General features: G+C 40.6%; 1 protein-coding gene across 2 annotated transcripts in view; it reads left to right on the forward strand.

Moving 5' to 3' along the window:
• USP3 (ubiquitin specific peptidase 3) overlaps positions 1-17058 on the forward strand; it is a 29691-nt gene that overhangs the window by 11153 nt on the left and 1480 nt on the right. For both annotated transcript variants that reach the window (XM_018552765.1, XM_018552766.1), the window contains 8 exons: positions 2426-2508; positions 2613-2726; positions 3235-3348; positions 6332-6478; positions 7427-7533; positions 10186-10266; positions 11027-11145; positions 15967-16080. In XM_018552765.1, coding sequence (XP_018408267.1) covers positions 2426-2508; positions 2613-2726; positions 3235-3348; positions 6332-6478; positions 7427-7533; positions 10186-10266; positions 11027-11145; positions 15967-16080 — 879 coding nt within the window. The remainder of the gene's footprint in view (positions 1-2425; positions 2509-2612; positions 2727-3234; positions 3349-6331; positions 6479-7426; positions 7534-10185; positions 10267-11026; positions 11146-15966; positions 16081-17058) is intronic.

The following is a 17058-nucleotide window of genomic DNA, read 5'->3' on the forward strand; positions in this document are numbered from 1 at the left end:
TATGTTCCATCTTATGCACTTGATTCCTAAAAGTATTGTAACAAAGTTATTTTAGATTCTGAGCATTTTAAAAGGTAAAAGCAATAAATCCGTTTTTTTGCCAAATAATATATTTGGGGGGGGGGGGGGGAAATAGCTCCTACAGAAAACCTTTTGTGTGGGAATGATTACATCCATTCGCACAGTTGACAGCACCACTTCATCACCTCCCACTAATGGTGATAGACTAGCAAAATAGCAAATGAATAATATGAACTATGGATAATGCAAAATGTAACACAGGTATGCATGCATGCATGAACACATTTTTTTTTTTTAACTTGCAATTTCAAAGTTAAAGGAGAACTATGGGGTAAGTGTTTTTCCCCATAGTTCTCTTAAGGGTAACGGGAGGACACAAACTAGCGTCCTCCTGTCACCCTAGGCTCAGTATACCGCGAGCTGTAGCTCGTGGTATATACATTGAGACGCCGCAGTATACCTCGAGCTGCTGCGTATACTGAGATGCTGAAGCGGATCCTGACATTTATGTCTGGATCCGCCCAGCTGCATGAGTGACAGCTGGCTCTGCCTATCTAGAGGCAGAGCCAGCTGTACCCTCCCCTGTCCGTTCCGCCAGTCAGCGCTGGCAGAGCGGGGAGGGGGGAATCCAGCCCCTCCCCTTTCACGGCAGAGAGCCGTGACAGGATCGAGAGGTGAGCGAACCTGGTATGTGTTCGCTCACTTCCCGATCTACTGAGTCGACCTGTGACAGTCTCATTGTTGCAGGTCGGCTAGAACTATGAGGTGAGTGAAAAGCACACTCATAGTTCTCCTTTTAACAGAAAAAAATGTTAGTTCTGCTATATACTTTGTTGCCCAGAAGTCATTAAAGTCTGGATGCCCAAATTTAGTAGCGGCAGTACATGTCAAATAACTTGACAATTAATCTGACTAATTTTCCTACTTCCAGTGGGGCTGAAGCTGTCAGTTTGGCTGCTAGCTGTGGGAACATAGATTAATGCTCCGTGCTGTGGGAACATCTTGCTAGGGAACATTTATCTACAGATTGTGGGTGGATTGTGGGGTATAATGTGCAGCAGCCTCCAAACTCTTGCTGCTACTGCTGAATGCTGAGCCAACTTCCTGCACTTTATACATGGCAGAAGCCCATTTTGTTTTTTTGTATTTGATTGACCTTCTTTTAAAACATGAAATTGCTAGACACGCATTACCCAGTGACAATTCAGTCTTCGTTTTTCTGGCTAATTCTTATTTGAGGACTTTACGTGCATTTACTTAGAGCCTATTCACACTATTGCACTGTGTTAGTGCACACCTGTTAATGCATGTTATCCTGTATGTTACCGTACAAATGTTAAGGCAGCACACTCATTTGCATGGAGCACATAAAGCACCACAAAAGATGCATGTAGCATTTTTGACAGAGCAACCAACATATGTTAGTCTGTTGGCAATGTGCGTCAGAATGAATGCCACCACATTGCACCAACACATGTAACGTATTGCCACAATTTGCGGTAAAGTGTGCTTTACTGCAGTGCTGTAGTGTAAGTGGGCCCTAACACAATCTGATGGTAATGTCTTTTATAGTCAGAAGCACACCCAGCTTGTCATAGATTATCTATGTGGATAATGCATTCTGAATGCAGTGATAATATGATGTAGGGCTGCAACAACAAATCAACTAAATCGATTGAGAATAGTTGGCAACTATTCACACTCCTAAACCTTGTAGACACCTTCCCAGAAGAGTTGAAGCTGTTCTAGCGGCAAACGGTGGGCCAACTCAATATTGAACCCTACGGCCTAAGACTGGGATGCCATTAAAGTTCATGTGTGTGTAAAGGCAGGCGTCCCAATATTTTTGACAATATAGTGTATGCCCAGACCCAAAACATTTTTTTTTTTTTAAGTTTTGGATAGTGGGGAAGGATTAGTTCCCCTGCTGGGATATCCAGGGCTCTGTTCCAAGGCTGTGTTAAAGGGCATGCACCTGAATTACTGTATAGTTGGCCAGTTTCTTAATGAGGTAGTATTAAGGGGTGATGAAGGTAAAACTTCCTAACTGAGCTTGGAATAGTAGTATCCTTCCCCACTCCATAACTAAATAAGAAAGCTTTGGCTGGACTTGCACTTCAAAGTGTAACTCCAGCCAAACTTTTCTTTGTAGTTTTAAACAGTGATGTCCTCCCTTGCTTCTTGTCCCAGTGACAGGAAGTAAAGGGAAATCTACAAAGTGCAGTCCTCATCAAATCCCTGTTTCTTATGTTCCTTGTTTTCCTTCATTTCCTGTCCCAGTAAGCGATAGAAAGTTTGTCCAGTATGACCTCAATCTGCAAAAAAAAACAAAGCAGAACCTCTAACCTTTCTTCACTTCAACAATACTGTTTATATGGATTTTACATGTCCTCTCTCTCTTAAGGGAAGTACCACGGTGCTCTGCGCTACGGGTTTGCGGAATCTAGGAAATACTTGTTTCATGAATGCTATTCTGCAGTCACTCAGGTACACTCGACTTCATAATAATGCCTTGCTTTCTTTTGGACAAAGGCAGTTTTACCGTAGTAGATGTAAAAATAATATATATGTATTTATTTTTGATCTTGCAGTAACATTCAACAGTTTTGCTGCTACTTCAAGGAGCTGCCAGCAGTGGAACTCCGCAATGGAAAAACAGCTGGTCGGCGGATGTATCATACACGGAGTCAAGGAGAAGTTAATGTGTGAGCCCTACTTCTTATATCAGCCTGCTCATGGATGGGCAGATCTTGTGTATCTAATAGTGGGACATTAGAGATCTACTTTAAGTGACAAGCTCAGTGCTGAGCTCCATGACACAGTGTTAAAGATTGAGCCCTGTCCTTATCTCTTCTTCCCCACCCTGTTGTACATTAAATAGCTTGCATGTGTTGGGAGGTCACTTTCTTTTTTTTAATTGAAAATAATTGTGTTGCCAATAATTGTAATTATTATTACACAGGATTTATATAGCGCCAAAAGTTTGCACAGCACTTTACAAAATGGAGGGAGACAGTACAGTTACATTACAATTTCAATACAGGAGGGTTGGAAATAGCACAGCTGTGCTGGTGGATATGTTTTAATGACCACATGGAGTACCTTTCACATAGACTGAGAAAGCTCTTCTATCTTCTCATGTTTAATCTACAATATGCTTGCTCTGCTAGAGCTGTATTATTCTGGTGGATAATATTCACGTTTGTTTTGCAGGTCATTGGTTGAAGAGTTCCGGAAAACTTTATGTGCATTGTGGCAGGGCACTCAAACTGCATTTAGTCCAGATTCCTTATTCTATGTGGTATGGAAAATCATGCCAAACTTCAGGTAACTGCTCTGTTGTTAAAGGGGTAAGAGATCTTAAAGTGTTGAAATGTTTTAGTCATTACAACAGGAATTTCTGTTTGGAATCTGGCTTAGATGGCCATTTAGACCATTTTACAAACTGATAGTATCCAGAGGACAGGTCTGTTACCTGCTCTTTAGCAATTTCATGAGATTTGTTTGTCTTATTCTGTTGGGTATCAATATTTGGTCTCACAATTGAAGATATCTGAAAGAAAACAAGGATGTGATGCCTATAACAAAGTAGCCTCTGATTTCTTAAAGTGACCCTAAACTCAGGAGTTAAATCCTATAAATACATTCAAGTACCTTTTAACTATTAACAAAAATGTAACTTATTTGTGTATCACTCGGCTGTAGATCCTCATCATCTCTGAATTGGTGCTGACACTGTCCTTCCTTCTGGAGGGTGACTACTTTTGTTCCCTATGGTCCCTGTGTCTGTTGTAGTCATTGCTCCTAGCTGACTCCCATGATGAACTATAATCTCACATTTAGTTTAATGATTTGTATTGAGATTGTAGTCCATCACAGGAGTGAGCCTGGAGCGGTTGCTACTTTACAACACACACAGGGACCATGGGGAACAAAAGTAGCCACCCTCCAGAAGGAAGGACAGTGTCAGCAACAATTCAGAGATGATTTGAGGATCTACAGCTGAGTGATGCATAAATATGCTATATTGTTGTTAATAGTTAAGGTACTTGAATGATTTTTTAGGTTTAACTTCTGAGTTTAGTGTCACTTTAATTCTAGTTCACATTAGAAAATGAAAGAAATAAGGTTATTTATTAGGGATGCACCGATACCGATACAAGCATCGGTATCGGCCGCGATACCGAGTATTTGCATGAGTACTCGTACTCGTGCAAATGCTCGGATGTCTAAAACGAGTACCTGTGTCTGCCATCTTCCGCCGCACACAGCACACAGGACCGCGTCTGCATTCATTCAAGATGGCCGCCATCTCCTTCTCTCTCAGACTCCGCCTTCAATTCCTCATTATTAGTGCAAAACATTCTATCCTTTTTCGGGTGCTTCCAATATTAAGTGCTTTTATTGGAAATAATATCTGCAGTAAAATAACCAATATCAAAAAGTGTTACAATAGGGATCCCTATGTACAAATTCATACATATCAGTCTGTACAAAAAAACCTGACTTTTCTTTTCATCAAATTGATTGCACTTTTGGAGCAACTTCTGAAGATTGCATGCAACATTTGCACATGCATAGTATACAGATTTGTTTACACCATCTAATGGATGAAAAGAAAATTTGTTTTTTGCACTAATAGATATGTTTGAATTTTTCCGTATTTGTTTTAATGTTCTTTATATTATTTATTTGATTTAATTGATATTGATTTGCTATGTATTGATTATTTGTTATAAATATATATATAATTATATTGCATTTGATGATCACATTGTAGCGCACTACTTATTTCTCTTATTAGGTGAACAAGGTTCACTATTAGCTGCTTTACTGTATGATTATTAGATGGGGAGTGCGGATCATATCTATTTGTTGTTTATCAATATGTAATCCTACAGGGAGTTATAGTATTTGAATGCCCTAAACACCTATTGCATTCATTATATGAAGAATTTCCCTTGGTTGTAAGAACTCTGCACGTCTTAAGTGTACATAGTATATATATTAAGTGTATATTGATCTGCTCAAGTCCTGAAGAGTTCTGCTGCTTTTCATGTCTATTATATTGTAATGCTTTGCTGCAGCCTCTGGGGGGAGCTGTCATTGGTTTGCACAGATGTTATTTGGTCAGCTACAAGCTATGGTCAATGGGGTAACACAGAGCAGTAAATCAACCACTGGATGATCTGCACCAGTCACGTAGTTTGGTTTTATTTCTGCTTGTAATTCAGATGGTGTAAGCTGGATTTGCACAATAGATGCTCTGCTTTTAACCACTTGATGACTGGGGTGTTAAACCCCTTTCCTGGCAAGGCCATTTTCCAGTATTCAGCGCTGCAGTGCTCTGACTGACATTTATTCCATCATGCAACGCTGTACTAAAATGAATTTTATACAATTTTTTGATGACAAATAGAGCTTTCTTTTGGTGGTATTTAATCACCAGTGGGGTTTTTATGTTTTACTATATAATGAAAAAAGTACTGACAATTTTGAAGAAAAAAAAACCCGTTTTCCTTATGTATTATGAAACATTTTAGATTTACAGAAATGTTTGGTAAAATATAAAAGAACGGGTCACGTCGGGTAAATAGACCCCAAACATGTCAAGCTTTAAAATTGCGCGCGACCGCGGAATCGCAAAAAACTACCATACCTAAAATTGCCCATAGGCAATGCTTTAACAGCTTTTAGCGCTCACTAGTTTAGTGTTATCAGTGATTGATGGCACCACAATTATTCTTCGCACTCTGACGTTCGTGCTGATATGTAACGTGTAGCGTAATCTTTGTTTTCGCATGTAGGTGTTCCCAATGCGTATTTATGTTTATATGAGGGGGCGGGGGACTTTTTTTTGTGACTAACTAATGTTTTTTTACACTTAACTTTATTGCTATCACATAGGGGGCTAAGAAGCCTATGTATTAACCAGTATACAATGACAGGTCCTCTTTATGGAGACAGGGGTCTCTAAGACCCCTAATGTCACCTAGGGACCCCCAGAGAAGCTGATGACGCAGAGATCTGCTTCACCAGCTTCTTCTCTGGCTGCTCTTCCCTGGCTGCAGTTTCTCATCATACAAGTGATTGGGCCGCTGTAGAGTTCGGGGTTCTGCAGAGAAAAAAAAATTGCGTACATGTACTTCCGCCAATTGCCCTTGTATTTACAACAGACAGACAGCAAGTGGTTAAGGAGGAAATATGTTGACATTTATTGCATTGTGCCTGATCTGTAAATTGCGACTTGTGCTTTTTGTTTTCTATATCATTTCTCAAAACATCTGTCATGTGATTTCTGTTATTGCAGGGGTTACCAGCAGCAAGATGCCCATGAATTCATGCGCTATTTATTGGACCACTTACATCTAGAGCTTCAGGGTGAACTAGATGGCTCCAATCATTCCGTCATATCACAGGAGAACACAAGCCGCCCTTCAAGCAGCAAGTGTTGTATGTGAGTGATGCAGCGGTGTAACAGACTAAGAGGGGAATTGATCAAAACTGGAGCACATTTGCACTGCAGCCAATCACCTTCTCTGTCTCATTTTCAAATCTCAACGGAGCAAACTGAAGAGAGATGCTGATTGGTTGCTATGGGCAACTGCACCAGTTTCTGTCTGCTCCAGTTTTGATAAATTCCCCCCTCAGTCTTTATGTTCCTTGATTTATATATGAAGGTAATCTAAAAAAATGTTTCACAGCATTTTTTATTGAGAGTGGGAAGACTTTGGTTGGTTGTCACTGCGACTTGATACACACAGGAATAAATCTTCAGCTCTTCAAGAAATGACAAGAATTGCTGTGATCGTGTCACTTAGAAATATAAGCTTGCTGGTTGCTAATAGACCATATTACTGAATTCGGCAAGGGGCACAGCTGTTGTTTTTAGCAGGAAAGCATATATATTAGAGAATTGAAAGGAATCCAGACTTGAAGTAATACAATTAGTGTAAATCCCACATTTCTCTTTTTGTCAAAACTGAGCTAAAATTGGATTTTAAATAATGTCTTGGCTAAGTCCATCCCAAGCTGCTAATTTGTTTATGGTGAACCCAGTGGACTGAATCAACCACTGAAAATAGTGGAAAGTTCTTCCCTCTTTGATCCTGCATGTCCCCTCATTGTAAAGAAGTATTAGATTTGATGCCCTTATTATTCCCTGAGCAGCTGTGAATAGCTGGGCACTCGGGTACACATGTATGCCTTTTTTAGTATAGTGACAATGTTCTGTTTGTAACTAAAACAGATAGTTCTGCTAAAGGATGTTCTATGACTTGTCTGTTGCACAGGAAGTTTTAATGGAAGAAGCTGCTAGAGTGTTAAACCGATCTATATTATATTTATAGAAGACGTGTGAAACTGCTTGGCTTTGGTATTGATTGAAGCCAATTTTATTTTACAGAAATGGAGCGACAACAGTGGTGACCTCTGTGTTTGGTGGAGTTCTGCAGAATGAAGTAAACTGCCTAATTTGTGGAACAGAATCTCGAAAGTTTGACCCGTTTTTAGGTCTGTCTCCTTCATGCATAGTGCTGAGTACCATTTTTACCTATTGAATAATTCAGATATCTACACGCGGCAGCCATCCTGAAAGCTCTTTTCTCATGTTAAGAACTGAGTGGAGCTCTTGAAATAACCATTTAAAGTATGTACTGTATTAAACAACATGCCGCATCCTAAAATCATGTCGTCTCAAAAATAATTTTTGGAATTTGAGGTTCCATTGATGCATTCAGCTCTCCCAGGACACCATCAAGCAATACTGCACACACAGATTGAGTATTAAGTACTGAATACTTGAAAGAACTACAAACAAAAAGGGGTTAACTGCTTGTTTTGTCTAGGAGACTCAAATAAAGCAGATTTACTTACCGGATCCTCGGTCCCACCAGGCTGCTAGACCAGTCCCTGCAGCCTCTTTCCTGAGCTCCAGTGGTCTAAGGACCACTGATGTCATTACATCATATGCAGGTCCAATGACCTGCATTAGACACTTCTTTACCCGTACTTCTTCTAAGCTGTCTCTGCAATATTTCTTGATAGTGTCCTAGCTGAACACATCAATGGAACCTCAAATCCCCAAAATTTTACTAATGTAACATTATTTTAGGACAAACCAAAGCTGGATATGTATGGAGATTTTATATATGTATGTATGTATGTATGTATGTATGTATGTATATGTGTGTGTGTGTGTGTGTGTGTGTGTGTGTTTATATATAACAGTAAAACAATTTATGTAGAAAAGTTCAAGTGTATCTAAACCCAAAAGCAAAAATGTAATATATAGCAACGTGTCAATCTTTAGATGTGGTGGCTGCACTTCTTTTTTTTTTAAGGCTTTTTTCACTTGGTGATCTGGCTAGTAAGTCTGTTATTTTTCAACTTCCTTTAACAAACTAAGCTATCCAGAAAGGGTATCATTTAGATCAGGGGTGGGCAGCCCCGGCCCTCCAGCTGAGCTTTAAATACTAATCCCAAAATGACTTTGCCTCTGGGAGACATACCTGGAACTGTCGGTCTTGCATTGTCTCATAGGACTTTTTTTTTTTAAAGATAATTTTTATTGATTTTTGCAAGTGTCAGAGACACAACAATGATAACAACAACACCATCAACAAACAACAATTGGGTCAACATAACCCAGGCATTTACACATCAGTACACTCTATGTTTGTCACGAGGTTACAAGGTTACACAAGCTGTGGATGCAATATTCAAGGTCAAGACATGGTGATAAAGCTCTAAGATAGGTATCACAGAACATTGAGAAACCAATTCAGCCACATATATCAGCCGACCAAAAGTATCATCTACGACTCATAGGTCCAGGACTGGGGGGACTCGGGGCCAAAAGTTAGTAGTACTACCCCGTTTCCAAATTTGTGTTTGAGGAGGCCAGCCATGGGTCCCATATGCGGCCAAAGCGTGTCGGGCTACCTCTCTGCTCGTATGTTAGTTTGTAAATGGGGAGTGCTTGATTGATCAGTCTTTTCCATTCGCCCAGGGTGGGGGCCGTCTGGCTACCCCAGACTAGGAGAATGGTTTTCCTGGCATAAAATAACAGGAGGCGGATGAGTGTCTGAGAACGGGAGGCCAGTGCTAGCTCCCCTGTCTCATAAGACTTTAGTTCCACAACAGCTGGAGGGCCGGAGTTGACCACCCTTGAGTTAGAGGGTTACCCCCTTTTACTAGACATCACACCAGCAAGCAGCTCTGCATGCTGATTTGACATCAACTTTCATTAAACAAACTTGTTTTTACTTACAAATAGAGTTCATCTACTTCCTGCTCCAGTTCTGGCACAAATTATGAAATGTGCCAAAGTGTTGCATCCTGGGAAAGTTACATCCGCAGAGCATTGCTGGAAAAATCTCATCTGTCATCTCATGAGATGTCGGGGAAAGGCATTTCCATCCCCCGAGATGATGTGCATTGTAAAGATATTGCTAAAGTTCCTCTTTAACACTGACAATGATCAACTTTTATTCATTTCTGTAAAACCTTTATCCCAAAGGGGAAACAAAACTGTTACTGCTTAAAAGTGTTAGCTGGCGTTCAGCTTTCATTTGTTAGGCAAGTATATATCTAAATCTGCTGTCCATCTGATGCTACTTTCTCGAAAGGGTGACACTGTTGCTGTCCAAGTGTGGCTCCATTGCTCCTCCATAGAGTGGAGCTACCCTAAGACAGGAAGTGTGTTATTGACTAGATCACCAAAACTTAAAACAAACGAATGCAGCCGCCACATTTCATTGGTAAGCTGCATTATATTAATGTTTCTTTGTGTTTAAGTGCACTGTATCTTGTGTTTTAAATACACTGTAAGGATTGGATGCGAATATATCTATCTCTATCTATCTATCTATCTATCTCTATCTATCTCTATCTATCTCTATCTATCTATCTATATCTATCTATAATTTACTCTTAATTTTCCTTTAGTTAGATGGTTCACTACTCCTGCAGTCATGTGATTTTGCAGATAAATAACCTCCCGCCTTAAACCACCCAACAAGGAGAATCTGTCTTTTATCAACACTCTATCTATATATAAATTGGTCATCAGAATGAAAACATTACTAGAGATTAAACACTTGAAAGAACATGGAATAGACTATTAAGAAGTTCTTTATCCTGAACTCCTATTTCTTTTTACAGATCTCTCTTTAGATATTCCCAGTCAATTCCGTAATAAACGTAGTAAGAACCAAGAAAGTGGACCAACCTGCACGCTCAGAGGTATGACGTTAAACATTTTGGCATACATTTGTGTATTTTAATGTACTTGCCCAGACTTGACAATCTCCAGTTGTAGTACCAGTCCATAAATGACTCTATTTCATTTAAAGAAAAACTCTGGGGAAATGTTTTTATTAACCCTTGTAGAAGGGCTACCCCCACCCTGCAAGGGTTAACTGCTTGTTTTGTCTAGGTGCTAAAAAAAGAGTTGTATTCACCCGATCAGCTCTCAGACTGGTCCCTAGAGTCTCTTTCCCTCCTCTGCAGCGGTCTAAGAATCCTTGTGTCGTTATGATGTAAGGACCCCGATTTTAACATTTCAGTACAGCAGAGGAGGAGACACGCTTCAGTGATCGGAGAAACAGAGTCGGTGCCGCAGTTCAGGCGAGTATCTTTTTTTTTTTTTTTAAAGCACCTAGACAAAAAGTTAACCCTTGAAGTGTGAGGTTAGTCCCACTGCAAGGGTTAGTAAAATTTGTCCCCAGAGTTCTTCAACCAAACGGGTTTTTATTGAGTTGGTCACATGAAAACACTGCTCTACAACTAGCTCCATCAATTTGTCTTTTAGACTGCCTGCGCAATATCTTTTTTTTTTTTTGTAAAGCACCTAGACAAAAAGTTAACCCTTGAAGTGTGAGGTTAGTCCCACTGCAAGGGTTAGTAAAATTTGTCCCCAGAGTTCTTCAACCAAACGGGTTTTTATTGAGTTGGTCACATGAAAACACTGCTCTACAACTAGCTCCATCAATTTGTCTTTTAGACTGCCTGCGCAGCTTCACAGACCTGGAGGAGCTGGATGAGACAGAGCTCTACATGTGCCTGAAATGCAAAAAGAAACAGAAATCCACCAAAAAATTTTGGATCCAGAAACTACCAAAGGTTTGTTATTAACCCCTTCATGACTGAGGCCTTTTTTTTCATTTTTTGTACCCATGTTATATTCCACATTACAGCAAAGTCCTCCTTGGGGTATAGTGTCGTTCTTCATGTTGTTCAAATAATAATATCAGTGATGGGTAAATGAATACCAACCATTGCTGTAATTCTCTATTTATGGTTAAACCTCTATACTTCCCATAAAATATAACGGCTTCCATTTTCTAAACGCTCTAGCCTGTTCTAGAAATGCAGGTGGAAATGTGCACATGGGGAATACATTTTACAGAAACATCTGCATTCCAGAATGCAGAAATAAGCAATGTTACCATCTGCATTTAGGACTGTATGTATGTGTGTAAATGACACTTGTGACAGAAACACGCAGGCTACCATTGTTGATTTCCACCTGTAAAAGAAAATGAGTTGCCGGACTGCCTCTGGCTTCAGTACTTTTTGAGTGGCTGGCCCAGCGAATCAGGCAAATAATGAAATCAACTTCTGATATGCATACTCTTCCTAGATCAGGAACTCAAAACATTGAAGCCAGGGGATGGGCAAAAGAAAAGACTTACAGCAGCCTTTTTTTAGATCAGCAATGACCGTCCTTCTTTCTCACAGCAGGTTTCCATTAAAATACTGCATGGCAAAAGAACCTCTTGGTTTGTGCACCAATGCAAACATGTACAGTGATGAAGTGGGCAGCACAGTGGCTCGGTGGTTTAGCACTTCTTTGCTGCACTGGGGTCCTAGTAGAGATGTAAAAGTTCCAGAAATGTTTAAGCCATGAGAAAAAAAAAATAAAACGTTTTTTCCCTGATTTTTTTTTTTTTTTTATCCGGGAAAATACAGACATTTTTGGAAAAAGTGAAACAATTTCAGTGTGGAGTATTTTTACAAATGGAAAGTCATTTTGTTACACTAAGAATGTGAAATGCAGTGTTTATAAAAGTATTATGCGTGAAATGAAAGTACAGCTTATTCAGGAAAGAACCTAAACTTGCTTTTTAAAACTTTATTTTGTATTACAAATGGAACAACAAGGTCTGTGTATGTTAATAACATTTCAACTATACATGAGAACAGGTAAGCATACTCTTTCCCTCAAAAGCAACAAAACAAGCAAGAACATATTTGCAAATCGCAGCTTTGCACTCAGCAGAAGTTGCACTGTGAAAATGTTTCCAAACTCTAGATGCTGGTCTCACCATTTTACTAAGAGGAGGACCAGACTATAGGTAAACATTATACTGTGATGGTGTAGAATCATTTAACCCCTTCATGACTGAGGCCTTTGTGTTCATTTTTTTTTGCACCCATGTTATATTCCACATTTAAGGCCTGAAAGTTACTTAAAACCCCCCAAACATTATATATTTTCTGAAAGCCAAGACCCTATAGAATAAAATGGTGGCAGTTGCAAATTTTTATGTTGCACGATATTAGCGCAACTCCTTATCAAACCCCAAAATTTAGTGTAAAATGTATTTAAATGCCCCAAAACACAATAAAATACCCATTTATTTAATGCAGTATAACCGATGAGGTTACAACGAGTAAATAGATACCCAACATGCCCAGGTTAAAAATTGTGTGCATCCGTGAAATGGCAACAAACTTCAGTACTCCAAAAAGTCCATAGATGCTTTGAAAGCCCCCACAGGTTATCCATTTAGAGATGCCCTAGAATTATTGCTCGTGCGCGGTGATGCCCAACATGTGTAGCACGTTCGTCATTTTCATACGTAGGCGCTTCTGACGCGTGTTTACATGGCAACGACAAGTGTGCTCGCGGGGGACTTTAAAAAAAAATGTTTACATTATTTTTAGATTTATTTAATTTTAAAAACTGTTTTTTTTTTTTAACTTTGTTTGCTATCACATAGGGGGGCTTGCAAGCCCCCCCCCAAAGCCGCTGGGACTCTGTTTTAAACAGCCCAGATGCTGGCGACATACACTCAGTCGTGAAGAGGTTAAGGGCCTGTTCACATGAGTTTCAGGTCCTGATCAGCAGACGCGGTGCTATGTGTTTTGCCGCGTTTTTGATGCGTTCCAGTAAAAAAAAAAAAGTGGGGCTGTCAGTATGTTAGCTGCAGTGCATTTTTGACGCGTTCACGCGTTTTTGATGCGTTTTGCGTTTCCTGACCGTACAAAATGTGACATGCAGTATTTTTCTGTCGTAACCTGAACGGACTGCGCACGTGAGAACTGTAGCCCATAAAACACATGGGGATACATTGGGATGCATTTTTAGTGCAGGAGCATACGGATCAGGTCAGCACAGAAAACGGACGTCGTGTGAACAGGCCCTAAGGCCCCATTCACACTGCGCGACATGAAAATCGCGTGATTTTATATGTGCGATATTGCGCAACTTTTTCCTATTGGGCTGTATGCAATCAGGAGCTAAATCGCTCGAAATCCGCAGAAAAAGGGGTCATGTAGGAGCGACGAGCTACAAGCGAGATTGAGCGGCGAGATGTGAACAGCTCCATTTGAAATGGATTGGAGAAGCTACATAGAGCAATATACATAGAGCAATATCGCAGACAAATGTACCCTCTTACCTGAGAGGACAGAAACTGTCATCTACTATCATACCAACAATCACCCAACTGTAGGAAGTACAAGATGGAGCCCTCAAGCTAAACTGGGAGCCTTTCCTCTGCAGTGCCCCTACTGGCAGAAATGCATATTTCCTTGAGTTTGGGAACTGCATTGAGAAGTAGTGTTACTTGGATTGTATTCCAGGATTTGCTTGTCTTCAGCTGAGACTGTGCAATAAATTAAGACTTTACATAAAGTCTCAGAAATCTTTCATTAAGGTTGTCATGTTATGTAGTTTTCAATACCATGTCAAATATATATTATTTATCATTGTAAAAGAACATATTCCACACTCTTTTTTTATTTATTTATTTTTTATTTCAATTCTCCTGGAAAAAAACAATTTGCTTTGGGGTCCTTAGTTTGAATCCAGGGTGCTATCTACATGGAGTTTGCATGTTCTCCCTGTGCTTGTGTGGGTTTCCTCTGGATATTCCTTTTTTTTCCTTCCACACTTTAAAGACTTGCTGGTAGGTTAATTGCCTGATGTATATGTGAGATGGAGACATTAGATTGTAAGCTCTTTGAGGGTAGGGACTGATGTAAATAATGTAAAGCACTTTGTATTTTTTTAGCTGTGGGAATTTGTCTCCTTTTTTTTTTACTTACCCGAGCGGTTTCTACAGTATGGTCTGTAGAACGTGGGACACAAAACTTGGAGGAGGATCTGATACAAACCTATAATATTGCATATGAGATGCTTGTTTAGCTTTGACCATTTTAAAGGTTGTTATTCTTTTTCAGGAAACTGATTCTGTAACATATGTATAAATGACACTTTGTGCAATGATAAGTATAAGGGCCAGATTGCAGTGCTCTGTAATGCACGTGTTTTTATGCATTACGGTGCATTGCGTTAGTTACTCTCTCAAACATGTGTAGGAACTAATAACAGCCAGTCCAGCGTGACACTTTGGGGCGTGCATTGCGTTAGGCAGCACATTTATTTTGAATGGGCTGTCAACAAACCTCCACTCACACCAAAAACATTCCCTGCACCATTTTACAAAACACAGCTCACCACAACACGCAAAGCATTGGCATCCATGTGTTGTGGTGGGATACTGCACGGGTACATTGCAGCACAATGCAGATGTGCATTTGGGTCCAGCTGACAGTTAATGGCAATGCACCTTTATATACAGTGTATTGATGTACATGACCATGATCCACGCACGCCCCAAAGTGTCACGCTGGACTGGCTGTTATTAGTTCCTACACATGTTTGAGAGAGTTTTCTGAATCTGTCTCCGATAATAAAGAGTAGGGATGCACCGATACCGGTATTTTGGTACCGCGTACAGATAATTTTTTTTCCGGTACCCACCGATACGAATTACCGAGTACTGGAAGTCCCATGCATGAAGCCAGGTGGCGTGTAATGACTCGCCACCTGGCTTCCTGATTAGCCGGGCAGCATGTAAAGACTTGCCACCCGGCTTCCCGATTAACAAGAAATCCGTCCCATACGAATCCCCATACAAATCCCCATACTAATCATATGTACCTGCATGTCTCTGCAGTGCTCGGCTCTATGGCTTGTATGCTGCGGATCTCTGTCCCCTCTCACGTCGGCATGTCACCTATCACCCCCGGGGGCCTCTCCAGCTAGGAACGGTCTTCATCTGGTACCCAGAGGCAGCTTGCTGGCCAATCATGGAAGCCGGGCGCCCTGCATGCTGATTGGCCGGGACGCGGCTCCATGCTCTCTCGTCATCTCATGACGAGGGAGCATAGAGCCGGCCTCCCGGCCAATCAGGAAACCGGGCAGCGTGTAATGGACGCGTTGCCCGGCTTCCTGATACAGGAAGTATCGTGCTAGGCATTTGGGCGAGCGAGTACTCGCCCAAATCCTCGGTATCGGCATCGATATCGATACTAGTATCGGTGCATCCCTAATATAAAATGTTTTAGCGGGAAGAACTTATTATTTTTATGTGGTTTGTGTTCTATGAATGTTTCTGTCTGTACGCTGGCAGACCGAGCTTCATGTGTTCTATTCTTGTGTCACAGGTTACATGTGTTTTCTATTCCCCTTCAGCTGCTCCAGCAAAGACAGGTGATCATTCAGAGCAGCAGCTGGCACTGGGTGCAGTAAATAGAGGGGGAGAGCAATTGGGGACTAAAACCAAAGAGCTGTTATCAGGAATAAGAAAATTCACAGCAATAGCTCTCATCTAGAGAATTCAAATCCACGTCCTCTCCTTCTCTTTGCAGGTGCTATGCTTACACTTAAAAAGATTCCATTGGACAGCATACCTTCGGAACAAAGTGGACACATATGTAGAATTTCCTCTGCGAGGGTTGGACATGAAGTGCTTCCTGTTGGAGGTAACTTGTGTATACGTTTTACTGCTGGATGGGAAAGTTATTCATCAGAATTATTATCATATTTTCTCCATTGTTTAATAAAACAAAGGAGAATTGAATTGCTAGTATTGGTTCCTTTTCATTATAGTTCACCCTCTTTCTTTTTTTGTTTGTAAATATCCTGTATACCAAATACCCAGACAGATGCATTTACACATATGTGATGGAGGTGCAGTTTCTACCCTTTTATCATTTATGTTAATTTGCCTAGAAAAAAAAGGACATCTGTCATAAGATAAATACCAACACTGTCACCTGATATTAATGGTTTGAATCACTGAATGACCAGAACAAGTATGCAGCTAGGGAAGTCTGATTCAAATGAGATCTTCTTATCTACTGTTCAGGTGGCCAGTAAGGCCCCGTTCACACTGAGCGATTTATCGCGCGGTAATTCCCGCGATATCGCGGCTATTTACCGCGCGATATCGCTCTCCAATGCTTGGCAATAGGGCAAAGGGTCCTGCTGTCGCGGGTCTTGCGTCGCTAGAGCAGGACCCTTTTTGGAGCGGATTTTGCCGCGATTCTAGCTTGCTCAATGCAAGCATTTTTGCGCGATATTGCGCAAAATGCAAATCGCGCGACAAACGTGCGATTTGCGAATCGCACAGTGTGAATGGGGCCTAACTCAAAGCATTTCAGTAAATGGATCAATATGACAGTTCGGCAACTGGTGTTTTCAGTGGCAGCTTACCTATTTCTCCTGGCCAGTGTGGCTCAGGTGGTATGATTTTTTTTTTTTTTTTAAGGTTTTAGGTTAATAACACCTCCTAACTCCAATGATGCAAATGCAATCAACACCTGGTTGTGACTAACAGATTATGTGGATTGGATTGACATTCACCATATTTATTCCCAGATAATTTTTGTAGAAGTCATTCTGAATTGAGAAAGCTGGTCGGATGACCAGAGAAACCTCAAAAATAAAATACAGCTAGT

The sequence above is a fragment of the Nanorana parkeri genome, unplaced genomic scaffold (assembly GCF_000935625.1).
Source record: "Nanorana parkeri isolate BGI_ZX_2015 unplaced genomic scaffold, ASM93562v1 scaffold97, whole genome shotgun sequence".
NCBI lineage: Eukaryota > Metazoa > Chordata > Amphibia > Anura > Dicroglossidae > Nanorana > Nanorana parkeri.